The 22,070-nt window shown below is 45.1% G+C and overlaps 1 protein-coding gene across 2 annotated transcripts in view; it reads right to left on the bottom strand.

Annotated features, from left to right (window-relative positions):
- The window catches only part of LOC147607498 (uncharacterized), a 23,336-nt gene extending 2,721 nt beyond the window's left edge, over positions 1–20,615 (bottom strand). The window contains exons 1-5 of one of the 2 annotated variants that reach the window (XR_015264738.1): positions 19,869–20,615; positions 19,621–19,766; positions 8,298–8,447; positions 8,122–8,188; positions 7,831–7,968 (exon numbers count right to left, since the gene is read on the bottom strand). Coding sequence is in view for 1 of the 2 variants with exons in the window: in XM_086790601.1 (XP_086646727.1) it covers positions 7,831–7,968; positions 8,094–8,188; positions 8,298–8,447; positions 19,621–19,766; positions 19,869–20,041 (702 nt within the window). In the remaining variant the exon portion in view is untranslated. Of the gene's footprint in view, positions 1–7,830; positions 7,969–8,093; positions 8,189–8,297; positions 8,448–19,620; positions 19,767–19,868 lie in introns of both variants that reach the window. The other variant, XM_086790601.1, reaches the window with a different exon arrangement.
- Between the last annotated feature and the right edge of the window lie 1,455 nt (positions 20,616–22,070).

The raw sequence follows: 22,070 nt of genomic DNA, 5'->3' as shown, positions 1-22,070 counted from the left end.
TCCGGACATGAGGAGATCTACTTATGGCCCAGGAGCAGTTTTACGGAGCAGGAGGAGGTTTCATTGCAGGTTTGGGCTTCCACTAGAGGAACCCATGGTCATCCAGAGGCACTTTGTTCGTGAACAGATTGTTGCTGATGACATCTTGCTGGAGTTCTGTTCGACGGAGGACAGTACGGTGGACCTCTTCACGAAGTCGCTCTCTCAGGATTTGCTCAGGCGGCACCCCAGCTCCCAGTGGTTGGTTACACAGCCAGGAGCTGAGAGGGGGTGTTAGAAGTCATCTCCTGTCTAGATTTATACACCAGGGCCTTTGTTGTGGGTGTGCCCGCCCTTATGAGGTGTTTTCCCATTTTTCCCCACTCTCCGTATTTTTCCCCTATTTTTCCCATTTTTTCTAAGGCTTGGGAGGGCTGCCAGAGGGTGCCAAGAGCAGTACAGTGCTAGCCGACTGGATGTTTATGAGTCGTGGGCACTCTTGCTGCTGGCCGACTGGTTTTGATCAGTTTTGGACACCAGATTGCTGGCCGACTGCATTTATGCAGTCGTGGACCTTTTTATCAGTCGTGGGCTTTTCCTTATGCTGGCCGACTGCCCTCTAGGGGGGTATATATAGGTCCTCAGCCCCCATACCTCATTTGTATCATATCTCGGGATCTTCTTGTGTATATAGAGCAGAGTTACACGCCTACATCTCTCTCTCTTGTGCTGTTTTTCTGCCTACGTTTTTGCTCGTGTTCCCAGATTTGGTCATCATCTCCGTTGCATATTCTGACAAAAACAACTAGATGCTCTGGACAGATTCTGCAAGGGGAGAGACCGTACGTCCAATCTGGGCAAAACGGAAGTGATGGTATTTAACACCAACCTTCCAACCACCTCACGGCTATCCTTCCTATTCATAGGGTCTTGAGTGGAGATTGTGCCAAGATATGTAATACCTTGGAGTCACATTTACAGGCCCCGGGTTCAGTATGACTACTGCTGCCACAAACAAATTCGCACGAGGGAATGCCTCCCTGGTCCGTTGGGGGAGAGGGTGCTTCCAAGCACATCATCAAGAACCCCACACTAAGTGTTGGCTCTTTGACACCTTAGTGCACCCAGCAGCTATGTATGGAGCAGCCATTTGGGGACCAGGATTGGGAGAGATGTGTGGAATAGTAGTATGGAGAGGCTCCACATGCTAATGCTGTCAAACATGTTCAGGAGTAAGCCGTCGTCGGTGACCCATGACAATATATATGCGGAGTTTGGGGTAGCCCCACTAGTCACAAATGTTCTCTTCCAGACCATTACTTACATTCAGCATGTATACTCCCTCGACAGAGACCATCCTCCCTCGGCTAGCACTAGTATCATGAGAAGGACAGGGAGCCGGATCTACTCGGTCCACGTAGACATGCACCAAACTTGGATGTCATCATCAGAGATGGGACGTGCAGCCACCCGCAGGAGTCACAACATCATTGCCTTTGGGACTGCCCCAAAGCGCAGCACGTGTAATCGACGATTCTTCAACTATTCACCACCTCTCGGACTTATTCCCGCATCATCATTTGGGGGGGGGGGGGGGGGGCACTTGCCTGGGTGACAAAGTCAGGACCCGCCCTCCACTATGAGGAGACTGCTGATGGTAAGGCCCTCAGCCTCACCCATTGCAGAATAGAGTCTATCCCCACCCCAGACTCTTCAGGTGAGGCTTGGTCCCCCGGCACTTATCATATGTGGGTGACCATTAGCAGCATTGCGGCATTGCACATTTGGTGGGCACAATGCAGAAAATCCATTTAGAGCACAAACCCCCCACCCCCCCCCGCGGCGCCGCGGCGCAAAACAAAGCGGAGTCCATCCAGGCCATATGGACATATATCATTCATGCCATATGGACATATATCATTCATGCCCTCCGCGGCCAGTGGGGGAAGCTTCAGGGAGATTCGGACAGCATGATGCATGTTGGAGAATGCACAAGCAGAAGCATAAACTGAACAAGAGAGAGAGTAGAGAGAGCTTCTAGACAAGATCACCTTTTATAATAGCAAACAACTTTACAATGGCAATAGCCAAAAGAAGTGTTGAACAATATGCAAGGGATTGGATGGTGAAGTCACCCTAGGAGCCCTAGATGTGTTACTAGAGGAATCTGTATTACTGTCGTTTCTCGTGTCTTTACCCTTCTTTTGAGATGAAGACTTGCCCTTGGTCTTGTCCTTCTTGGACAAACAATCCTTGGACAGATGTCCTCTCTTCTCACAAGAGAAGCAGCAACTCCGACCTTTCTTCCGAGCTATAGAAAGTGCCTGATCAAAACTGTTGAGAGACACCTTCATCTTACCCTGAGGGACGAAGACAGACTCTTCCTCCAAGAGTAGGGAGCTGTAACTCGCCCGAGAAGCACGGGAGTGGGTGTGCATCGCTTTGACCACAAGCACAATTAAACATTTCCACATTTAATCACAGCCATTAAACAATCCACAAAGCTGAAACTAAAAGTTGCACAACTGACACCACATAGAGGCCAGAATGGGCCGACCCCCCCTTGGGAGTATTTCATTATCCAAGGAGAAATATAACATGTACAAGCTTTGAGGGCAGAGTAAGGCCCTCAAAGCTTGTACATGTTATATTTCTCCTTGGATAATGAAATACTCCAAGGGGGGTGGTCTGATAGAATGTGCAGCGGAAGAAGGGAAAGTGGAAACACAAGAAAGAGAGAGAGAGAGAGAGATGGAGAGGAAACACAAGTGAGAACCTGCTCTCAATATCATCATCAAAAGGAATACATGTCCCGAGCAAGAGGGGAGAAGACCTCATATGTGAGGGATTGCAACAAACAATGCTAAGCAAACAATGAAGAATGAGGGAGGCAAGCCAACTATATATATGCCCATATGAAGACAGGCGACTAGGGAAAAAGGTCCTCCACAACTAGGGAAAATGCCCAAGACTCCATAAAATGGGGAATAATACGGGAAAACATATGTGAGGGGTGACCAGCCCCTCTAGCTAACATGGTCAACCCTAGAGGCTAAAATAGGACACCAAACAAGAAGCCAGCAAGAAGGAAATGATGTTGACACCCCCTCTCAGCACGAAATGCTGAGTGAACTCCAAGAAGCCAGAGACGTCGTCCTCGATCAAAGATGAAAGACTACAGAAACAGGTACCAAGAAAGCTCCACAAGCAATCTCCTCAGCAACTCAACTACAAAAGCAACAGAACAAGCTGCCAGGTACACCGCTCCTGAACAACCATGTAGGCTTCGACGTGCTACTCCAAATAATGGTTCCAAACCCAAGTGTAAGAACACTCCCCGAAGTCGAATGTCGTGTATCCAGCCTGGAGAAGGTATGAAAAACCTCATAACCAACCAAGATCAAATCCTGCAGATAATCAATCCTGGGAGAAGCAAACTACTCCTCACTGGAACCCTCAAAAGAAATAGAGTCAATCTGCTCCAACTCTGTACCAAGAGTAGCCAAATGCTGTACAAAAGCATCCTTTGAAAAGGTCGGCATCGCAAGATGTAAAGACACTGTAGAAAAGATGGGGTCCATCTGCTCAAACTCCGTACCATGAGTTGCCCAATGTTGTACATAATTACACGCCACTGAGGTGGACATCGCGAGATGAAAGAACTCCACATCCCCCTCTGAAAAATGACGTCGTGGACTAGTACAAGCCCAGCCTGATTCTGATCCAAATCCAAAAAACTCAGGAAGTATCACTATGTCCCAGGCACGGTTAGCAACCACAGATCCAAAGCATCCCACTGGGTCCAAAAACCATCCTCCAAAACAACGAACCTGCACAACTAGCTAGGGAAGGGGCATCCTCAAAAGCATCACAAAGAGAGGTGGAGGTAGACTCCTCACAATGAGGAAGGGAAGCAAGAATATAAACTGCAATGGTAACAAAGTCCTCAAGAGCATCACTGAGAGCACAAGACTATTCCATAAGTAGAATCAAATCCCAAGAATCAGCAACAAATAAGTGATCTATGTGAAAGGATCACACCTCACAGGTAAAACATCCACAGGCTCGGACAAAATAAACTCTGCTCAGGATCTCTGAAAAGATCACTGCTCTCCTCCAAAATCTGTAAACTCCTGTCATAGAAGAAAGTCTCCATAGAAACAAAACAGCTCCCGAAACTGATCCTCAAGTGAAGTAGCTGAAGATGGGCCCTCTCTGAGTGTAGAAAACTTCTTTGGGAAGCAAAACGCAGCCAAAACACTGCTGTCCAGCAAAAAACAGCACTCCACCGCCAACAGAAGGCAAGGAACATGAAGAAACCAGGTAACTATGTTCTCTCCAGACTGTAAGGCCTTGGGAGAGCTGGGGTTGTCACTAGACGAGTCTGTGTCAGTGTCATGTGACTTGTCTTTGCCCTTACTTGTCTTTGTCTTTGCCCTTCTTTGAAGACTTGCCCTTGTCCTTGACTTTGCCTTTGTCCTTTGACTGACAATCCTTTGACAGGTGGCCTTTCTTCCCACATTTGTATTACCGACTCTGAACTTTCTTCTGCACCGTCGAGAGTGCCTGATCAGGTCCAATAGACAATGAAACTTTCAGCACAATCCAATGTTTGCACGGCCGGGGAGACCCCTGTTGAGATGGCTCGTACAAGTGCAGAGTGAGCTTTTGAGTCTTGATTCTCCCAAGCTGAAAGTTCGGCGAGAAAGGCATCCTGGTCCTGAGTCCACTTCCTAGAGCTGGTAGGGCGTTCGGGCTTTCGTTCGTGGCCCTAAACAATCTCCAGAGACCCTTGTGTGTGAACCAGACCTTCATCTGTAGCTTCTAGTGATCATAGTTTGTACCACTGAGCTTGTCCTCCTTGTTCGTGCAAGGGGGACCCATGTCTGCCTCAAAGAAGATGTCTCAAACAACCTCTGTAGCTAAGCAATCCACGTGCTCTCTCAAGCACCTTTCCAGAGGATCCAACTAGGGACTAATAGCCCCCTCTGAAGATGCAGGCTGGACAGCAGCAAAAGAAACGCAAACACACACCACCGGGAACCTCCTACCGGAAGAGGGAGGGGATCTTGAAGGGAGAGGAGCTGATGTGCCACTTGTCTGATGCACTTACTGAATCTGCAGCTAGAACTCCTCCACTTGCCTCTGTAGAAGAAAACACAGCCTGGGGGCTGGCCGACAGCAATTGGAGAGCTTGTAGAGCAAAAACGCAGCCACTGTTTTGGCAAGGAATGATATGATAGAATGAATAAAGGGAGCACCTCTTATATACTTGTGCATGAAGCAGTCGGCTGTAGGAAACAGGCCGACAGCTCCACGACAGCATGAGAGATGCAATATTTTAACAAAATAAGCTATCATCTGGGATATTTTTAGAGCTGAAGATTGTGGAATTTTTGGCCTTTGGATTTGGGACATGTGGCAGATAAGAGAATAAAAGTGAGAGAGTTATCTCTTGGTATTTACTCAATTCCATATGTAATGACACGAATAGAAATTCCATCGGAGATTACTAAAAATGGCAAATTTTCCTAAAATTTAGGAGATATCTCTTTGTGTTCCACCACATGAGAAATACATGTAAGCACCACGTAGAAACCTATTTCATTGGTCGATCTCTCCCAAATCCTCAAGAGTTCGCCGTATACATACTTTCCACTTGACACTTGAGCTCCAAAGCCCATTTTTGTGTCCAAGAAACTGTCTCGAGTGCCTGGACCATGCTACGAACACTTGGTCCTCTCTACGGGATAATCCCCCAATAACCGAATCTTGTACATTCTTGATCTTTTGGGCATCCAACTCCCTTCCACACACACGAATTGTGGAGATGCCCAAAATGGTGACAAGAGCTAAGATCATCAAAATCCAACCGAGTGGTTGTGACTTGGCACCTCAAAGATCGAGAAATCACATCATACTCCGAGGGAAGCTTGGTGAGGATATGCACCAGCTGAGCAGAGGACAAAGCAGCACCCATTGCCAGTAACTGGTCATGGATAACCTTGGCCTTCATGAGGAACGACTGCATGAAACTGCCTGCAGGAAATAATAAACCGTAGAGTTGCCATTGCAAAGTAATTGCCCTCATCGACGAATCTCAAGCAAAGAGATCCTCCAATTTAGACCATACCTAATGAGCACTGGTGAGAGTTTGCACGGCCGGTGAGACCTCCTATGTGAAGGTCCGCACAAGCACTGAATGCGCCTTCGAATCGAGATTCTCCCAGTCTTGTAATTCTGCAAGGAATTCATCGTCTTGATCTTGAGTCAACCTCCTAGAGTTCTAAGGACGCTCGAGCTTCTTCTCACTGCCCTGAACAACCTCCCACAAACCCTTGTGGATGAACCAGATCCGCATTTGCAGCTTCCAATGGGCATAGTTCGGTCCGTTCAACTCATCATCCTTGTTCGTACAAGGGGGAGCCATATCCACAGCAACAAAGAACACAAATCTCAGCACTCCAAAACTCCTCTCGACTGCTTTCCAACGGAGCAAGGCACCAGAACCAATCAGTCCCCCACTCAAATCTGAGAGAGGAGGCTGGAAAACAGTTGAACAATGTGCAAGGGATTGGATGGTGAAGTGCATATGACGACCAACTTTACATAGTGGAGGTGTGATCCGGCCGACTGCCTCTGGAAACAGGCCGACCTGCTCACGACTCACTACACGAGAAAAATACATAAATGCCCATAAAATAGGCTCTGCCCAAATACACTGAGATGCGACGAAACGCAAAGGTTTCGAAATGACACTTCTTATATACACATACCAAATTTAAACATAGCCAACAGAAAGATGAAGATGCATTTTTTGGGACTAGTGGGTATGAAATTCATCATTTTTGGGAGTAGGTTTTTTGGTATTTTCAAAATTTGGGCAAGAAAAGGGGAGAAAGAGAGGAGGAAAGAAACAAGTTGGAATGGAAGAGGGAGGTGAGAAGAAAAGGAGAGAAAGTTGACAAGAAAAGGTGAGAAAGTTGGAAGACAAGAAAAGGAGAGAAATTTGGAAGACAAGAAAAGTTGGAATGGAAGAGGGAGGTGAGAAGAAAAGGAGAGAAAGTTGGAAGACAAGAAAAGGTGAGAAAGAGGAGGAGGAAAGAGGAGGAGGGAAGAGGAGAGGTGGACCGTGGAGGAGGAGAGAGAAAGCAGAAAAGGGAAGAGGAAGAGGAGGCGTGGGGGAGAAGAAGTGAAGGAGCAAAAAGGAGGAGTGGACAAGGAGAAGTGGTGGAGCAACAGGTCGCAGCCGAGAAGAAGCGTCGGATGCGTGAAGTGGCAAATGGGTAGCAAACAAGGACGGAAACGACGGCGAAAATCGCATTTGCAAAAAAAAAACCTCCCGCCCGTTTTTTGGGCGAAACATCGTTTCGATGGGCAGGTTTCGTTTTGTTTCGAAACGTTTCGTGCTAGAAACGTTTCGTGCCGTTTGGAGAGGGCAAAACGGGTTTTTATCTTACTATGCTTGGCACTATAGACCACCGGTTTGGCTTCCCCCCCCCCCCCTTTCCCCCTTCTATGAGGTAGTTCCCTCTGAGAGTGGCCAGCCATGTGGGGGACTACCCTCTCAGTGTTTTTCCTCTTTTGGAGGTTCTGAGAATGTACATCAGCCTGCTGGCTGGTTTTTCTTATAACTAAAAGAAGGATCTAAAAAGAAGACCTACCTACCTATCATTTCCCTTCCCTTTTCACTGGCATGATATTAAAATGCTGAAGGACCTACCGATGTCTAACAAGCATTTTGCCCTCTACTGTGAAACATGGGGAAAGCTGAACAAGACATGGACAAAGTAACAAATTCCACATAAATTGTATGCCTTCAACTGTTCCTAAGAGTGACAGGAAAATTACCTTCATGTGGCAAGACCCAAAGCATAGAGGACAAGGATCTAAGTGCCATAACTTTCCTTCCCACTCAACTATGCCACGACCTTTACAAAGATTACATGTTTGCACTCCAACCCCGTTGCACATCACGCAACAATGCTCCTGACATCATCATCATGTAGTATTCCATCAATCAAGGAAAGAGATGAAATTGCTTATATCATCACCACAGTATTATATCAGTCAAATAGCAAACAATCCTGACTAGCTAAGGTCCATTCAAGTACTTGGTGCTGGTTTGAGCTGATGAATAACCTTCGTCTGGCAGCAGCAATTACTGCAACAAGAGCAACTACCAAAGCCATGCATACACCACCAGGGCCTGTTAAGAAGCAATAAATAAATAAAAATGGATCTTAACTTTGTCTGATCAGATACTTCTCACTAGTAATTACTGGTAATACTCTTGTAAGAAATCAAATAACCACCACCTTGAAGTCCACCTGCCCTTGTGACAGGCAGCCCTGTGGCCCCAATTGTATGCAAAAACAATCCATCTCCACTTTGAATTGATCCTTGTGGCAAACAAAAAGGCAGTTGTGCTTTAGATCTTCGTCTACCATTCTTCTTGGACCTTGTATCTGAAAGGAAAAGATATGGCGTGTTTAAATAATTAGTAGCTTCTTGGGATTAAGTAAAGAGACCAGGGTAACAAAAAAATTACAAATGAGAAGCACTGAGGAAGATTCGAAAAAACTAGATAAAGAGACACAATTGAAGAAAACCTGATGAGTGTTTATATCAATGACACGGGTGTGGCAGCTCCCATGTTTTTATGTTCTTAGTATTCCATGATGAGTTTCCATGGATAGTTTTGTATCACCCCAATGAGATAGCTATATTTATGTTTTCTTTCTGTTTTATTTTCCATTCCATGATGAGAAATGCCATGGACATTATTGTATCACTTTGGTCTCATAGGCCCATTGGGTCTTTAGTAGACGCTTAATATATCTTTCTTTCTTTCTTTCTTTCTCCCTCCACTCTGCAACCATGGCTTGCACCTATCAATCCCATTAGCCTGTGCTCACATTTGGTATTAGAGCCGGAGACCAAGACATTTTGCATCTTCACCTATCTCAGTTTACAGGCAGCCCTGGTCGTAGGCTCACTTCCGTGTGTCGCATCCCTAGTTGTAGCATGCACCGAGCTAGGACCGTGTGAAACAACAGGGCCTTTTCTTTAAACCTGAGTTTAGTGAGTTTAGCAACGCTTTAAAACATCTAACATGAAACCAAAAATAGATGATGTAGAGTCGACACCAGATGGGGTCCCGAATTACCCACCGAAGGGCCCCACCTGCAAGCAGGAGTATTTGTTTTATTTCTTCTTCTAGAGAACTGTAAATAAGCTGAACTGTGTCCACAAGACTGAGTGGACAAACTAACTGACTGACTGCCCAACACAAGGACAAAGCGACCAAACACTGGGCAAAACTATGCATAGGCTTTAGGCATCTATGAAGCTATCTTCAAGAGTAATACACCGGCTTGGGGACTGAGGGAAGGTGTGCTGCAAACTCCTAAAGAGACTGAGCTTCTATGCCTTGGGCTGAGAGCACAAGTAGGCTGAAAGTATGCACAGGCACAGGCAGCAAGCCTAAGCGTCCATGCTTGACTGCTGATGTTGAGCTCTGATTTTGTGACTGAATAATCTGGGACTGAATTGAACTGACCCTTTTATATGGCCAAGGGAAGCTAGTCGGCTGCTTCAAAAGCTGGTCGGCTGGCAGAAAATGCTCACGACTAGCATTAAATGCTAGTCGGCTATAGCAACTGAAACCCGACTAGCATAAAATACTAGTCGGCTGAGATAACTGTGTCGACTGCTACATCTCCTGGCCAATTGCCATCTGTTCTGGCCGACTGGGCATCAAGACCCCCAAGGGTCTAGCAGCTTCGAGGTAGTCTGCCAATAACCGTGGATACTCGAGGAAAAATTCTTCATCTAACCAAACGGCTTTATGGGTCCCACGATCTTTGACCTTGGTGTAAGATTGGCGAAGACGTCATCCAGAACCATGCTTCCAGCGGTGTAGAAGCATCTACTCGGGCTCTATCACCTCTGCTTCATCAACCATTTCTGGCAGCTGCTCTTCTAGAACATTCTGCAATGAAGATCCAATATAAGGCTTTAACCAAGAGACGTGGAAGACATTGTGCATCGTCCATTTGTTTGGCAATCTGAGTTGCATGGCAGCGTCGCTTATCTTCTTTATGACGGAAAAAGGATCAAAACTTCTAAATGACAACTTTGGACAGCGCTTGCCCACTTGCTTGAGTCTTTGCTTCATGATCCTTAAATAAACCCATTCACCTTCTTTGAAATTAATGTCTCTCCCGAGCTTTTGTAAGACGCTCTTTGACGGACTCAATGATGGCTGAAAAAGTTATTGTCGTCTTGTTGGCTTCCAAGGAAGGAGAGAGCATCCTCGTGAGAAGAGATGAAAATCTTCAACCAAAGGCTGCCTCGTACAAAGTTTTGCCACACTGAATGAGTGAGTGTCATTGAGAATTGCTTGTACCAACGGGAGATGAAGAATAGAAGGTAGAAATTGGGAAAGATTTTAGACACTGAAGGAAGAAAAAGGGGAAAGAAGAGAGGAGAAGAAGAGAAAAGGAAAAGAAGAGCAAGGGAGAAGAAGAGAAAGGAAGTGTAGGAGAATGAAGGAAGGAGTAGAGGTGAAAAAAGTGGTAGAAGATGGAAAAGGAAAGGAGGGAGGCAGTAGAAGAAGAGGGAAGGAAGGTGATGAGGAGGATATGGAAGAAAAACAAAAATTATAAAATCCTAGAAAAATCAAGGGGAGAAAAAACAAAACCTGAAATTTGGGCGAAACTGCCGTACTGGAGAGGTTTCAAGGTTTTCAAAAACCGTTTCGAAGTTTCAAGGTTTCGAGGTTTCGAAAGCTAGAAACAGGTTTTTTTGTTACTATGTCTGTGGTTGTCTATTTGAATCGTATAAGCATACAAAATTTACTAAACCTATCAACTATCGTCATACACTGAGTATTCCGAGATCCAGTAGATGCGAGAAGGGGTCCAACAAAATCCATCGAAATGTCATGAAACGGACCCTCAAGAACGGGTAATGGTTGAAGCAACCCTGCCTGTTTGGTATGAGGTACTGTCACTTTTTGATATATGGGACACTCAGAAACATAGTTGTACACATCCCTGCGCATCTTCGGCCAATAAAACGATCTTTCTAACTTCTCCAAGGTACTGTTGATCCCACAATGACCACCAATCAGTGAATCATGGGCATCATGGAGAAGTGTAGGTCTTTTCTACCTAAGAACACATAGTCGACCCTTGTAAAAGAGCCAACCGTCTTGAATGGTGTAATAACTCGGTTCTAAATAAAGGGCCATACTATATGGAGTTCCAAATTCTGGACAATCCACATATTGTGTCTTCATACTGTCTAAATCTTTTCCCTCTATCTCTAACACAGTGGACTCCTGGACTCATAGTCACATGGGACGCGAAATGGGGACGGGAACGGGGACGGAAAAGATTGAGAATGGCCATTCCTTGTGACTATAGAGTGACATGGGACGGGAATGGGAACAGGGAGATGCTGCCATCCCCTACATTCCCGAGTCTAAAAATGCCCATTCCCTATGACTATGCCTGGACTGCCTAAATACTACCTTTGCGACTCAGAGCGTCTGCTACGGGGTTGTTCTTACCCGGTACATACTCAATCATTCCTCCAAACTGTTGGAACAACTAACTCCACCGGTGCTGTCTATCGCTCCACTGGGCACTTGGCATGGTTTGCAACCACTTCAAGGCCTAGTGATCTGTCTTCACAGTAAATTCCCTTCCATAAAGAAAAGGTTTCCACTACTTCAAAGCTATGATAACCCCTAGCAACTCTTTGTCATATACATAATAATTTCTTTCTACATCATTTAACTTCCTGCTGGAATATGCCACTGGTCTACCTTCCTGTTGCAAAGCTGCTCCTATGGCAAGACCACTAGCATCGGTGATTATCTCAAAAGGGTCATCCCATGATGCAAGCTTGAGAACTGGTGCTTCAGAAGCTGCCTTTTGCAAAGCAAAGAAAGCCTCTAAATCCTTACCTGTAACTGAAACTTTCTGTCTTCTGGTCTTCAAACCCTTGAGCAAATCTATCAATGGCGCGGCAAGGTTAGAAAACCGATCCATATGCGAGCTATATGCTTGGCACAAGACCACAAAGGAATGTATCTCTTGGGCTGTCTTTGGAACGTCCCAATTGAGGATTGCCTTTATCTTTTCAGGATCAAGGCGAATGCCATCGGAACCCACACAAAGACGTGCAGTCTTATCTTTCTTTTACACAAACAGGATAGGTGCAGCAAATGGAGAGGAAGAAGGCCTGATGAAACCAAACCTCAGCAACTATGCTAGTTGCGTCTCCAACTCAACTTCCAATGCCTTGGAAAGACGATACGGAAACTTACTGGGTGGCTCAGCTCCAAGTACCAATTTGATACGACAAGAGGGTGGGGGTCTTGGTGGAAGATCATCCCTCAACATGATGTCTTGAAATCTTGGTGGAAGATCATCCCTCAACATGATGTCTTGAAATTGCTGGAGGAGGCCGGTCATCTGGGGTTCTAATGGAGTTGCAGTGGATGTCACTATCTGCCGTTGGCAGACATAGATCTTATCACACTTACCTCCCTTTCTGATAGCTCTGCTGGCTTGAAAATGGGAAATAAGTGGAATACCTTGAGATAGTAGGCTCAGGCAAACCTTCGAGGATTGCGAATGTCTCCTGCCTCCAATCGGGAATGGGTGCATACTGGCGTAACCACTCAATCCCAAGGATCATGTCGCACCAAGAAGGGCGAGACAATGAAGTCCCTCTGAAATTGGGCCATCTGAACTGTGAAGGCAAATTGTCGAGCTTTCTAAGAAATATGAGTATGTAGGCCGGGAGTGAACCCGTCCACGTCCACATGATACGGCACAAGGGCACATCTTGGTCGCCAACTACAGAGAGATGGCATCTTCTGAACTGCCCATGTCGAAGAGAACAACAAATTGTTGCCTCTTCGTTGTGCCATAAGCTCTGATAAAACCTTCCTACCGCTCCTCAACTCCGCCCTTCTGCTTATCATTGAATACCACTACCGGTACTGCATTCAAAGCAAGCAAAAGCTGAACAGCACTGGTGGTTGAGGGTGGGGGTGGAGGGGGTGGTACAGCTGTGGCAGTAGCCACTGTAGAGGCTGGTTGTTTGCTCTTTTTCGCCTGCCATTTAGTACAATCCTTTTTGGCATGTCTTGTGTGGTGACAAAAAAAAACAACAGTTCTCTTTGAAGTACCGCTCCTCCTCATCTGACTACAGGAATCCTCCCGTAAGGCACTCCTTGATCTTTTCTTCAGGGGTCTTCTTAGGTCCATCCTGTCGCTCCTTCCCAGAGCTATTCGGACCCTTCTTCTTTTGATCCTTGTTGTTGTTGTTGTTGTTGTTGTTGTTGTTGTTGTTGGGAGCCCCCTTACCTACCTATTGGTTAGACGCCTCGTTCTGTTGGGTGGTCTGCGTCTACTGCTGAGGTTTGGGGGTGACGAGAGCGGTCTTGGGCATTGAGCATCATCTCATGATTCTTCACAAGAGTCAAGGCCCTGTCATATGTCTGAGGTTCAAAATTTTGAATAGGGAACCGAATGTTTGGATCCAATCCCCGAATGAACTACTTGATCTTCTCCTCCTCGGACTTCCCCAACTGTTGAGCTGATGTGATCACCTTGTTGGAGTAAGTGAGCACAAGGGAACCATTCTGGGTGAGTTTGCAAAACTCATCTTCTAGATTTGTCATGTACTGTGGAGTTAGAAACCTAGTCTTCAAATCTGACACAAAAGTGTCCCAATCATAGTCCGGCAAGCCAGTGTAAGGATCTGTATGCAAACGGGACCAACGTTGCCACGAAGTGACTGCATCACCCGTGATGTGGAGCCGCCAGATGGACTTTGTCCTGGGTTTCTTTGATCTTGGAAAGAGGAAAGTGGGCAACAAGCTGGTGAATAAACTGAGTCACAACCGAATGGTCGCACTTGCCGTCATACTTGGTGAAGTTCGGTGAGGCACGGATAACTGTTGTCGAGGCTATGGCTAGGGTTGTGGAGGATTGAGTAGGGTGGAAAGAAGTTACCAGAGTCCGAAGCGGCCGTCGGAACTGTTCCCGCAAGTCTTCTCAATCGCTCCTCTTTGGCCTTACGTTTAACTTTCTCAACCAGCTGTTCGGCCAGTCTTGCTTCACGGTCTCGCTCCTCCATTTCAGTCATCCAACGACACCAGTGTTCCATTGAAGAACTTTGTTCTTTGGGCGTCTCCTGCAGGGCCAAGGTTGCCTGTAATTCTGCCAGTTTTTTTTCCATGTGCACTCTTTCAAGTTGAATCTGGAGTTGCCATATCTGCTCCTTTAGCTTCTCAGTGTTTTTATCTTCTTTTTTCGGAAGCGTTTCTACAATTGGTTCTTCTTCTTTTGTGATGTCTTCGAAGCTTGATGCCATTGTGGATGGGCGAGTGGTTTTTCCCGATCTCACCTTTACCATCCAACAGATGCCCTCACCCTAAATTGCCTGGTTGAATCACGCCCCAAGCTCTGATACCAATGTAGCATGTGCTGAACTAGGACCGTGTGAAACAACGAGGCCTTTTCTTTAAACTTGAGTTTAGTGAGTTTAGCAATCCTTTAAAATAGCACACATGAAACTGAAAATAGATGTAGTAGAGTCGACACCAGATGGGGTCCCAAATTACCCACTAAAGGGCCCCCTCCTGCAAGCAAGAGTATTTGCTTTATTTCTTTTTCTAGAGAGCTGTAAACAAGCTGAACTGTGTCCACAAGACTTAGTGGACAAACTGACGGACTGTCCGCCAAACGCAAGGACAAAGCAACCAAACGCTAGGCAGAACTATGCATAGGCTTTAGGCATCTGTGAAGCTATCCTCGAGAGTTATACACCGGCCCGAGGATTGAGGGAAGGTGTGCTGCAAACTCTTGAAGAGACTGAGCTTCTATGCCTTGGGTTGAGAGCACAAGTAGGCTGAAAGTATGCACAGGCACATGCATAGGGATACATGCTTGACTGCTGATGTTGAACTCTGATTTTGTGACTGAATAATCTGGGACTGAATTGAACTGACCCTTTTGTATGGCCAAGGGAAGCTAGTCGGCTGCTTCAAATGCTAGTCGGCTGGCAAAAAATGCTCACGATTGGCATTAAATGCTAGTCGGCTATAGCAATTGAAACCCGACTAGCATAAAATACTAGTCGGCTGAGATAATTGTGTCGGCTGCTACATCTCCTGGCCGATTGCCATCTGTTCTGGCCGACTGGGCCTCAAGACCCCCAAGGGTCTCGCCGACTGGTCAATAAGCATTACAATGGGTTTTACTACCCCTTGCAAGGCTAGCCACCACTTGGGCTGCCTTGGGCTAGCCTTAGGACTGGCCCCCTTCTACATGAGATGCAACTACATGCTCCTAATGCAACTACTGCTAGGGCTGACCTCTACATGCTCCTGAATGATGAATGCTTGCTGAATTCTCCACAGTGGGTTAAGTGGACTGACCTAACACTCTTAAGGCTGGGAGACTGACCTACGTAACTCGTGCCTGACATGTCCCGGACTAGGCTCACAAAGGGGTCACGGCATACGACAAATAAACCCGAAAAGGTACTACTTCTGTACATGAATCTTGCATTGTTGATGAGCCAGTTTGTCACCGTGTACCACAGTGGATGGGTGCACGTGACACTAGTGGAAGTAGCCGCCCTTGCTACACTTGATGCAGCTCCGCCCAACAATTTGCCGCTGAGCAACGTGCCCATCAGCATCATTGCTGTCCGCCTGCTTTTCCTTGCACCAACGGTCGCTCAACGCGGCCTGTTGAGCCGTCATCGTTTTCTTCGCCTGCCACCTCCCCTCGCCTACCGCCACCTAACTGTTAAGGCTTTAAAAACCTTATAACAAGGCTTAAAAAACCTTATTAAAAGGCTTTGCAACCTTCGAACAACGAGCCACCATCCACCTCTCCCGTACGTCTGCATCAGCCAACATCACCAACGCCGTGTCCCAGGCGAACCTTCTCCTTGTGCTACTTGACTGCCACAGATTTGGGGATCTTCAAAAAAATAGGTGAGAAAATTCCTAATTAAAGCTTCTGCATAAACAATAATTTAGGACCTTTGCAAAAAATCGGTAAAAATTGGCCTAATTGAAGCCTGTGCACACACACATAAATTTGGGGGTTTCATGATTTTCACTCTTTGCAACAAAATTGAAGGCCTTGGATTCAAGAAAAATTGGGGGTTTTAAATTTCAAGGCAAAAATCATCAAATTGAAGCTCCTGTAACTAGTACAATTTGGGGGTTTTCACTTTTTTACCCAAAATTGTCTAATTAAAGATGTCAGTAAGCTTAATAATTGGGCCCTTCCTGATTTTTGTCCAAAATTGATGCATTGAAGCCCTAAAATTTAAGGTTTTTCTATTTTTGGTCAAAATGAACTAACTGAAGCCTCGCACCAACAGTCATAAGCTAATGCCCTAAGCAACTGTTCCCATGGGCTACACCGATGTTAGTTTCCGAGGCATTCTTGCCAAGAGCTTCACCAATAACATCACTGAAGAGTAGGAGTGTGCACACGTGTGGAATAGCTGTGCGAGGAGCATCTCCCAACTTGAGGGGATATATAATTTTTCCTATATGTTTCTATGTGTGAGTGTCAATGAGGGTTCTCTGCCTTGGGTAGTCCCCCGAAAATCTGATTGTATCTATGTTTGTGTGTGTTTTTCTTTCTTGTGTGTAACAAGGGCCTTGATGCTATAAAAGGCTCCTTTTTTACTCATTTATCCGAGTTAGGAGCCGGGGGTGTTGCATGCACGGAAGCTTTGTTGTACTAATCCACAGCCCTAAGCTTGATTAAGAACATTGATGCTGATTAAACATGATTAAGACAAAGAAGAGAGAAGAAGAGAGAAGAAGAGAGAGAGATTGGTGTCAAGGTTTTCTGTATTTTAATATGGTACAAAAATGTTGCATAAATGCTTGTACATGATGCAGGCCCTTGGTCAACCCCTAGGGTTGACCTCTGGCCTCTACATAACTTCTACTGCTAACTAGACTTATGAATGAATGAATGATTTGATGATTATGCTGATTTATGTCTTTTTCTTATATATGATGCTTGAGATGCTAGTCAGCCACCATATGCTACAGTTAGCCTGCTCTAGACAAAAGCTCATGAATAAAATTCCTAAACAATGATGTGCTTCTTTCTATGCCTACCCACACTTGCTGACCATTTCCTGATGCTGTCCCGCCTACTTCTTGGACCCACTTGAAGGCTGTCGACTACTGTAATACAGCCTTTAATGGTCGCCGATAGGACCCATGCCCTCCTTTATGATGCTTATTATGCTTATGTGCTCCTGATGACGATGTGGCTACTGATGACGAGGATGATGTTGTACATGATGATACTTATGCTATTGTTATCCTAAATGCTGACTTAACTGCTCAGGGATTAATGATGTTCAAGCAGATGATTAGCCATGGCACGAGCATGCACGTGACAAGGGAGGTGACTCAAGTGCTAGCCTTGCTACCTCAGTTGCATTATGTGATTGGAGGGCTATCATGACGCAGGAGGTGTGCATGATGAGTTGACTCCAACACATGTGATGGGGTTAGAAGGCACTGTCTTTCTTTCGTGTTGGGTCTCACCATTTTCGCTCCAAATGGAGGTTTTGTTGGGATATTCGGAGCTTCTTCCATGTGATACACCATGTGTGAACAGCCCCGTAAAATCTTGTTAATGTGTTTGTGTATAGTTGCGTGCGAACCACCTCTTAGGGAGTGGATAAGCATGCATTAAATAAGGTCAAATGGTTTGGTAGTGGGAAAGGCCTATAAAACTAAAGGCTTGTAGTTATTATTGTCAATCAAATCATCTTGAGTCATGGTCTCTCTCTGGCGTTTCCAGTACTCTCTCTCTCTCTCTCTCTCTCTCTCTCTCTCTCTCTCTCTCCAATTTGCATCTCTCTCCCTCCATTGTGCAGCCATGGCCTGCACCTATGAGCCCCCTTAGCCTGAGCTCACAAACGCTTCTGATTTTTTGACTTCCATGAGCATGCAATGATAAATAAGGTGTTTGAGATTAACACCCTAGTCTAGTGTTCCTATGAAAGTTATTTAGGGCTGAAAGAAGAAACAAAGCTTCCGCGCATGTGATATTGGTATCAGAGCTTCAGGTTCAACAATGCTAAACACTGATGGTGTCCCAAGTGAAGGTACACAGTCCAAGGAGAGTAACACAACATGTGTCAAGACCCCCCAAAGCTGGTTGGTGTCAGCCAAACCCACGGGAGCGTTGTGCTGGCCGACAGCAGGTCGTCCAGTTGTGGACTTCTCTTGAGGCCTATATAAGGCTTTGCCAGAGAACTCCTTTGATCATCTTCCCTCACTTGAGGGTAGGTCTAGACATAGGACCCTTGAGGTCATAGATTAGGTGTTTGCTACCTTTTCATGGGCATGCCTAGGGCTGCCAAGATTTGTACCTTTTTGTAATATATGAATATACTGAAAATACAGCTATCTCTCTCACTTCTCTTTGTGTTTTGCATCTTTGTTCCAATGAAAGGTGTTTAGGGCTTCTAGAGGACAAAGAGCTTCCGCGCATGTGACACTCCACCATCTTCACAATAAGATCTGTTCGTTCCAAATCAGGTTTTCCCCATTTTTCCCATCATTCCTTGGTTATAATGCTCACTGCTAGTCCCCCATCCAAGATGGGGGTTGCCTCATATCCGCTGTGGTGGATAGGAATGGTGGCATTCGTGTCATCATTCTCATAGTAGTGTCGCTACTAATTTACGAGGATTTTTATGAATTTAGGAACACTACTTTCTTCCCTTGATGGTAGCAGAATTTCAACTTTGGATTGTGTTACCACTCTACCCTTGCTTGTTTGGGACTCTGATCTTCCTTCAACCCATTCCTTAACATCTGCCCACAGTGTAGGGTTGCTACAAAACAGGGGCCTTATTAGTATCCTTACCTCACATGAGAGGAATGACATCAAGCTTGCCACCTCAGGGGGTCTGTTTGTGGTCTCAGGTTCTTCCACAAGATGTTCAGTGCGTTCAAATGACCTTGTGATCTAGGAGAATATAATTCATTCCCTGATGCAAACATTCGAGCAGTTAAGACATTGCTCGACTCACATTGAGAGTTAAATTCTTCCTCTTCCTGCTCATGAATAGGTTCAAGAATTTCAACTCTCCTGTCCTGCACAAACTCGTATAATGTTTCAGCGGCTTTGCTAGCTCTTACTCTCCGCTCAAAAATCCCCTAGCCATTCATGCAAAAACCAGATTGACAAAATATATTTCACAGCACCAGGTTTTAATTCCCCCATATTTTTGACCACAGCCACTCTACATCAGTTTGTTGAGACCAAAGACACACATTCTTATGGGAGAGGGTCCTTCAATCACTTTATAAACTGTGAGGTTCATCTCAGAGTACAATGACCACATTTTTGACATACGAATGACCATAACTACTCGACTTCACCAAAACTTCGGGATGGGTGTCATTCACGACACAGCAGTGACATGGACTGCAGAGGCAGCTGCTCTCATTCCACACGTGAGAGGAACCATGACCACTCCAAGGAGCATCAACCCTATAAAAACATTTCTTATCCATACATATGTTGCAAATTGCAAGGAATCTCTTACCTTGTCTGCTTTGTAACGATCCGTGCTGAGAAGAAGGATCTCTTGAAAAAATGAAATCTGGTGGCACAATTAATGAGCTATCCTCAAGGGCTGCGCTACTGGAAGGCCTATCCAGTGGGACTTCAAACATGGATGTGGCCACACATCTAAACAAAACCCCCAAATACATAATCAAAATAGTTGTTAAACCAGAGAGCAATCAAATCAGTGAAAGAAGAATTTTTTTCTGAAAAAATGGCTTGTGTTACCTTGTGGGCGATGATCTTCTTCTCTGTTGTGCCAACTTCACGTTGCTAGGAGTTGCCGACAACTCAAGCGGGGCTGTAAAAGAGGGAAACACCGTCGATTCCGATGTCTGAGAGTTGAGCAGGGAGTCGCTGTTGCAACTAGTGATGTTCATCATGTGAATCGCAGCTCTCATGAACCGTAGAGATACAACAACCAGGAGAAAAGCTCCTATGTAAGGTGACCTGCTGTCTGTTTGTACGCGCGCTTCTGTGTGCGTGACGTTGTGATTTTCTGCAATAAGGGTCCTTGTAAGGCCCCTATGAATTTTTCACTTGTTTTTGTTTAGGATCGCCACGAGATCTCCTCTGAACTTGGAGATCTCCTGCCCCTAATCCCCCCACAACCGTTGCAACCGTTCGCAGGCTACACACATACAGATCGACGGGGGAGAGAGAGAGATACACGGCTTTCAGCGTCCAGCTGTGAGGAAGTGTGTATGTATAGAAGAGAGAGAGAGAGAGAGAGAGAGAGCGCTTGCTATGTGCTCCTTTGCATTGTAGAAAGTGTGTGTTTGTGAGGGGGAGAGAAAGAGAGCGCTTGCTCTGGCATTGTATATATTGAGAGTGTGTGTGAGAGAGAGAGACACAGCCCTTTCGCTATGTGCTCCTCTGCATTGTATATATTGAATTGATGGTCATACTTAACACTTTATTAAGATTCTTCTTACTTGCTAAGCTCAAGCATGTCACACAACACAAAGTTTGTGATGGACTTTGGTGTATGTGTGTGTGCGCGCGACACATGTATGTGGTGATATATAAATGTTCACCTTTGGCTACATAGGCTCATATTTGATCATTCCTTCCGCCAAACAAGGTTTTGTGTGCATGTGGTGAGATATAAATGTTCACCTTTGGTTGCATAGACTTATTTGTCCCCAAGTTTGCTTTTCGATGGGTGCCCTCACTTTTTGACAAGGATGCATTGTTTTTTTGCAAGTTTTTCACCATCGTTTGTGTAATTCATGATGGAAGCCCTCAAAATTTGCCACTATTTGACAGTCAAAATGCCCAACAATGAGCATAACAGTCGTCAAAAAGCAAGCAATGTGGCACACACCCCCCCCCAAAAAAAAAAAAAACCTTCCCACTCCTTTCTTCCTTTTCGGATTTTCTTTACCAAGTCAACGACCTTTCTCGTTTTGTGTAAGCTGTTTTCAAAACACGTGGTCAACAACAGCATTAATGAAATGAAAAGCCCCGAGGACTTGGTAGGAAGAAAAATTTTGCTGATTCAAATAGACCTTTTCAACAAACCATCTCATTTTGTGTAAGCTCTTTTGTCAATGTTCTTTCACACAATACACCCTCACATAAATTGTGATCAACAATTAATTAAATGAAATGCCCCCACGGCTTATGAGGAAGAAAAATTTTGTTGATTGAAATAGACCCTTTCAACAAACCGTATAGGGTTTGGTAAAAGTGCTTCTCGTGAACATTACATTAATCATTTTCTTTAGTCAACCTTACATTTATCCTGTTCTTCATATTTTTGACAATTAAAGCTATCCCTTTTAGGTGTCTCTTGAAATTCCTTAAGCTTTATTTTTCCTTGTTCTATCAATTGGCCACCTTTAGGCGAAACCAAACTTCTTGTACCCACATGCAATATTATGTGTTCATGGTAATTATGAGACCACTTCAATCTATGGTTTGATGAGAATTCACATGTATAAATCTAAAGAGAGTTAAATGGCATAAAAAGTACCCTTGTTCTTTTTGTATAATTCTAACAAATGTTATACATATGCAATGCATCCGATTAGGCAAAAGCACTTTCCACCCATGGTAATGATAAGGCCTTGAAAAAGTTCAAATGGCAAGAAAAGTATTTATGAGTTTGGAAAAGGGTAGTGATATATCTTAAAATCTCTCTCTATATGTGGGTGTGTGTGTGTACATGCATGCAGTCATGCATGTGTGGGTGGGTGGGTTAATGGGTGGGGATGGGGTTGTGTGTGAATTTTGAGAAAATTTTGTAAATGGACAAGACTAATAGTTCGGAAGTAAGATATACAAGTTCAATTGATGAGAACTTGTAAAACTTAAAAGGTGAAACTATTTATGCGAATATTTCGATTTGTTAAAGCTGGGGACTCTAGGTGTGAAGGTCTTGAATCATTAATGAACTAGTACGAACACTTGCCATAGTCAAACTCC

Source organism: Cibotium barometz, chromosome 55 (genome assembly GCF_041138505.1).
Source record: "Cibotium barometz isolate CiBa-2024 chromosome 55, ASM4113850v1, whole genome shotgun sequence".
NCBI lineage: Eukaryota > Viridiplantae > Streptophyta > Polypodiopsida > Cyatheales > Cibotiaceae > Cibotium > Cibotium barometz.
This window is presented reverse-complemented; position numbering and strand designations above follow the sequence as displayed.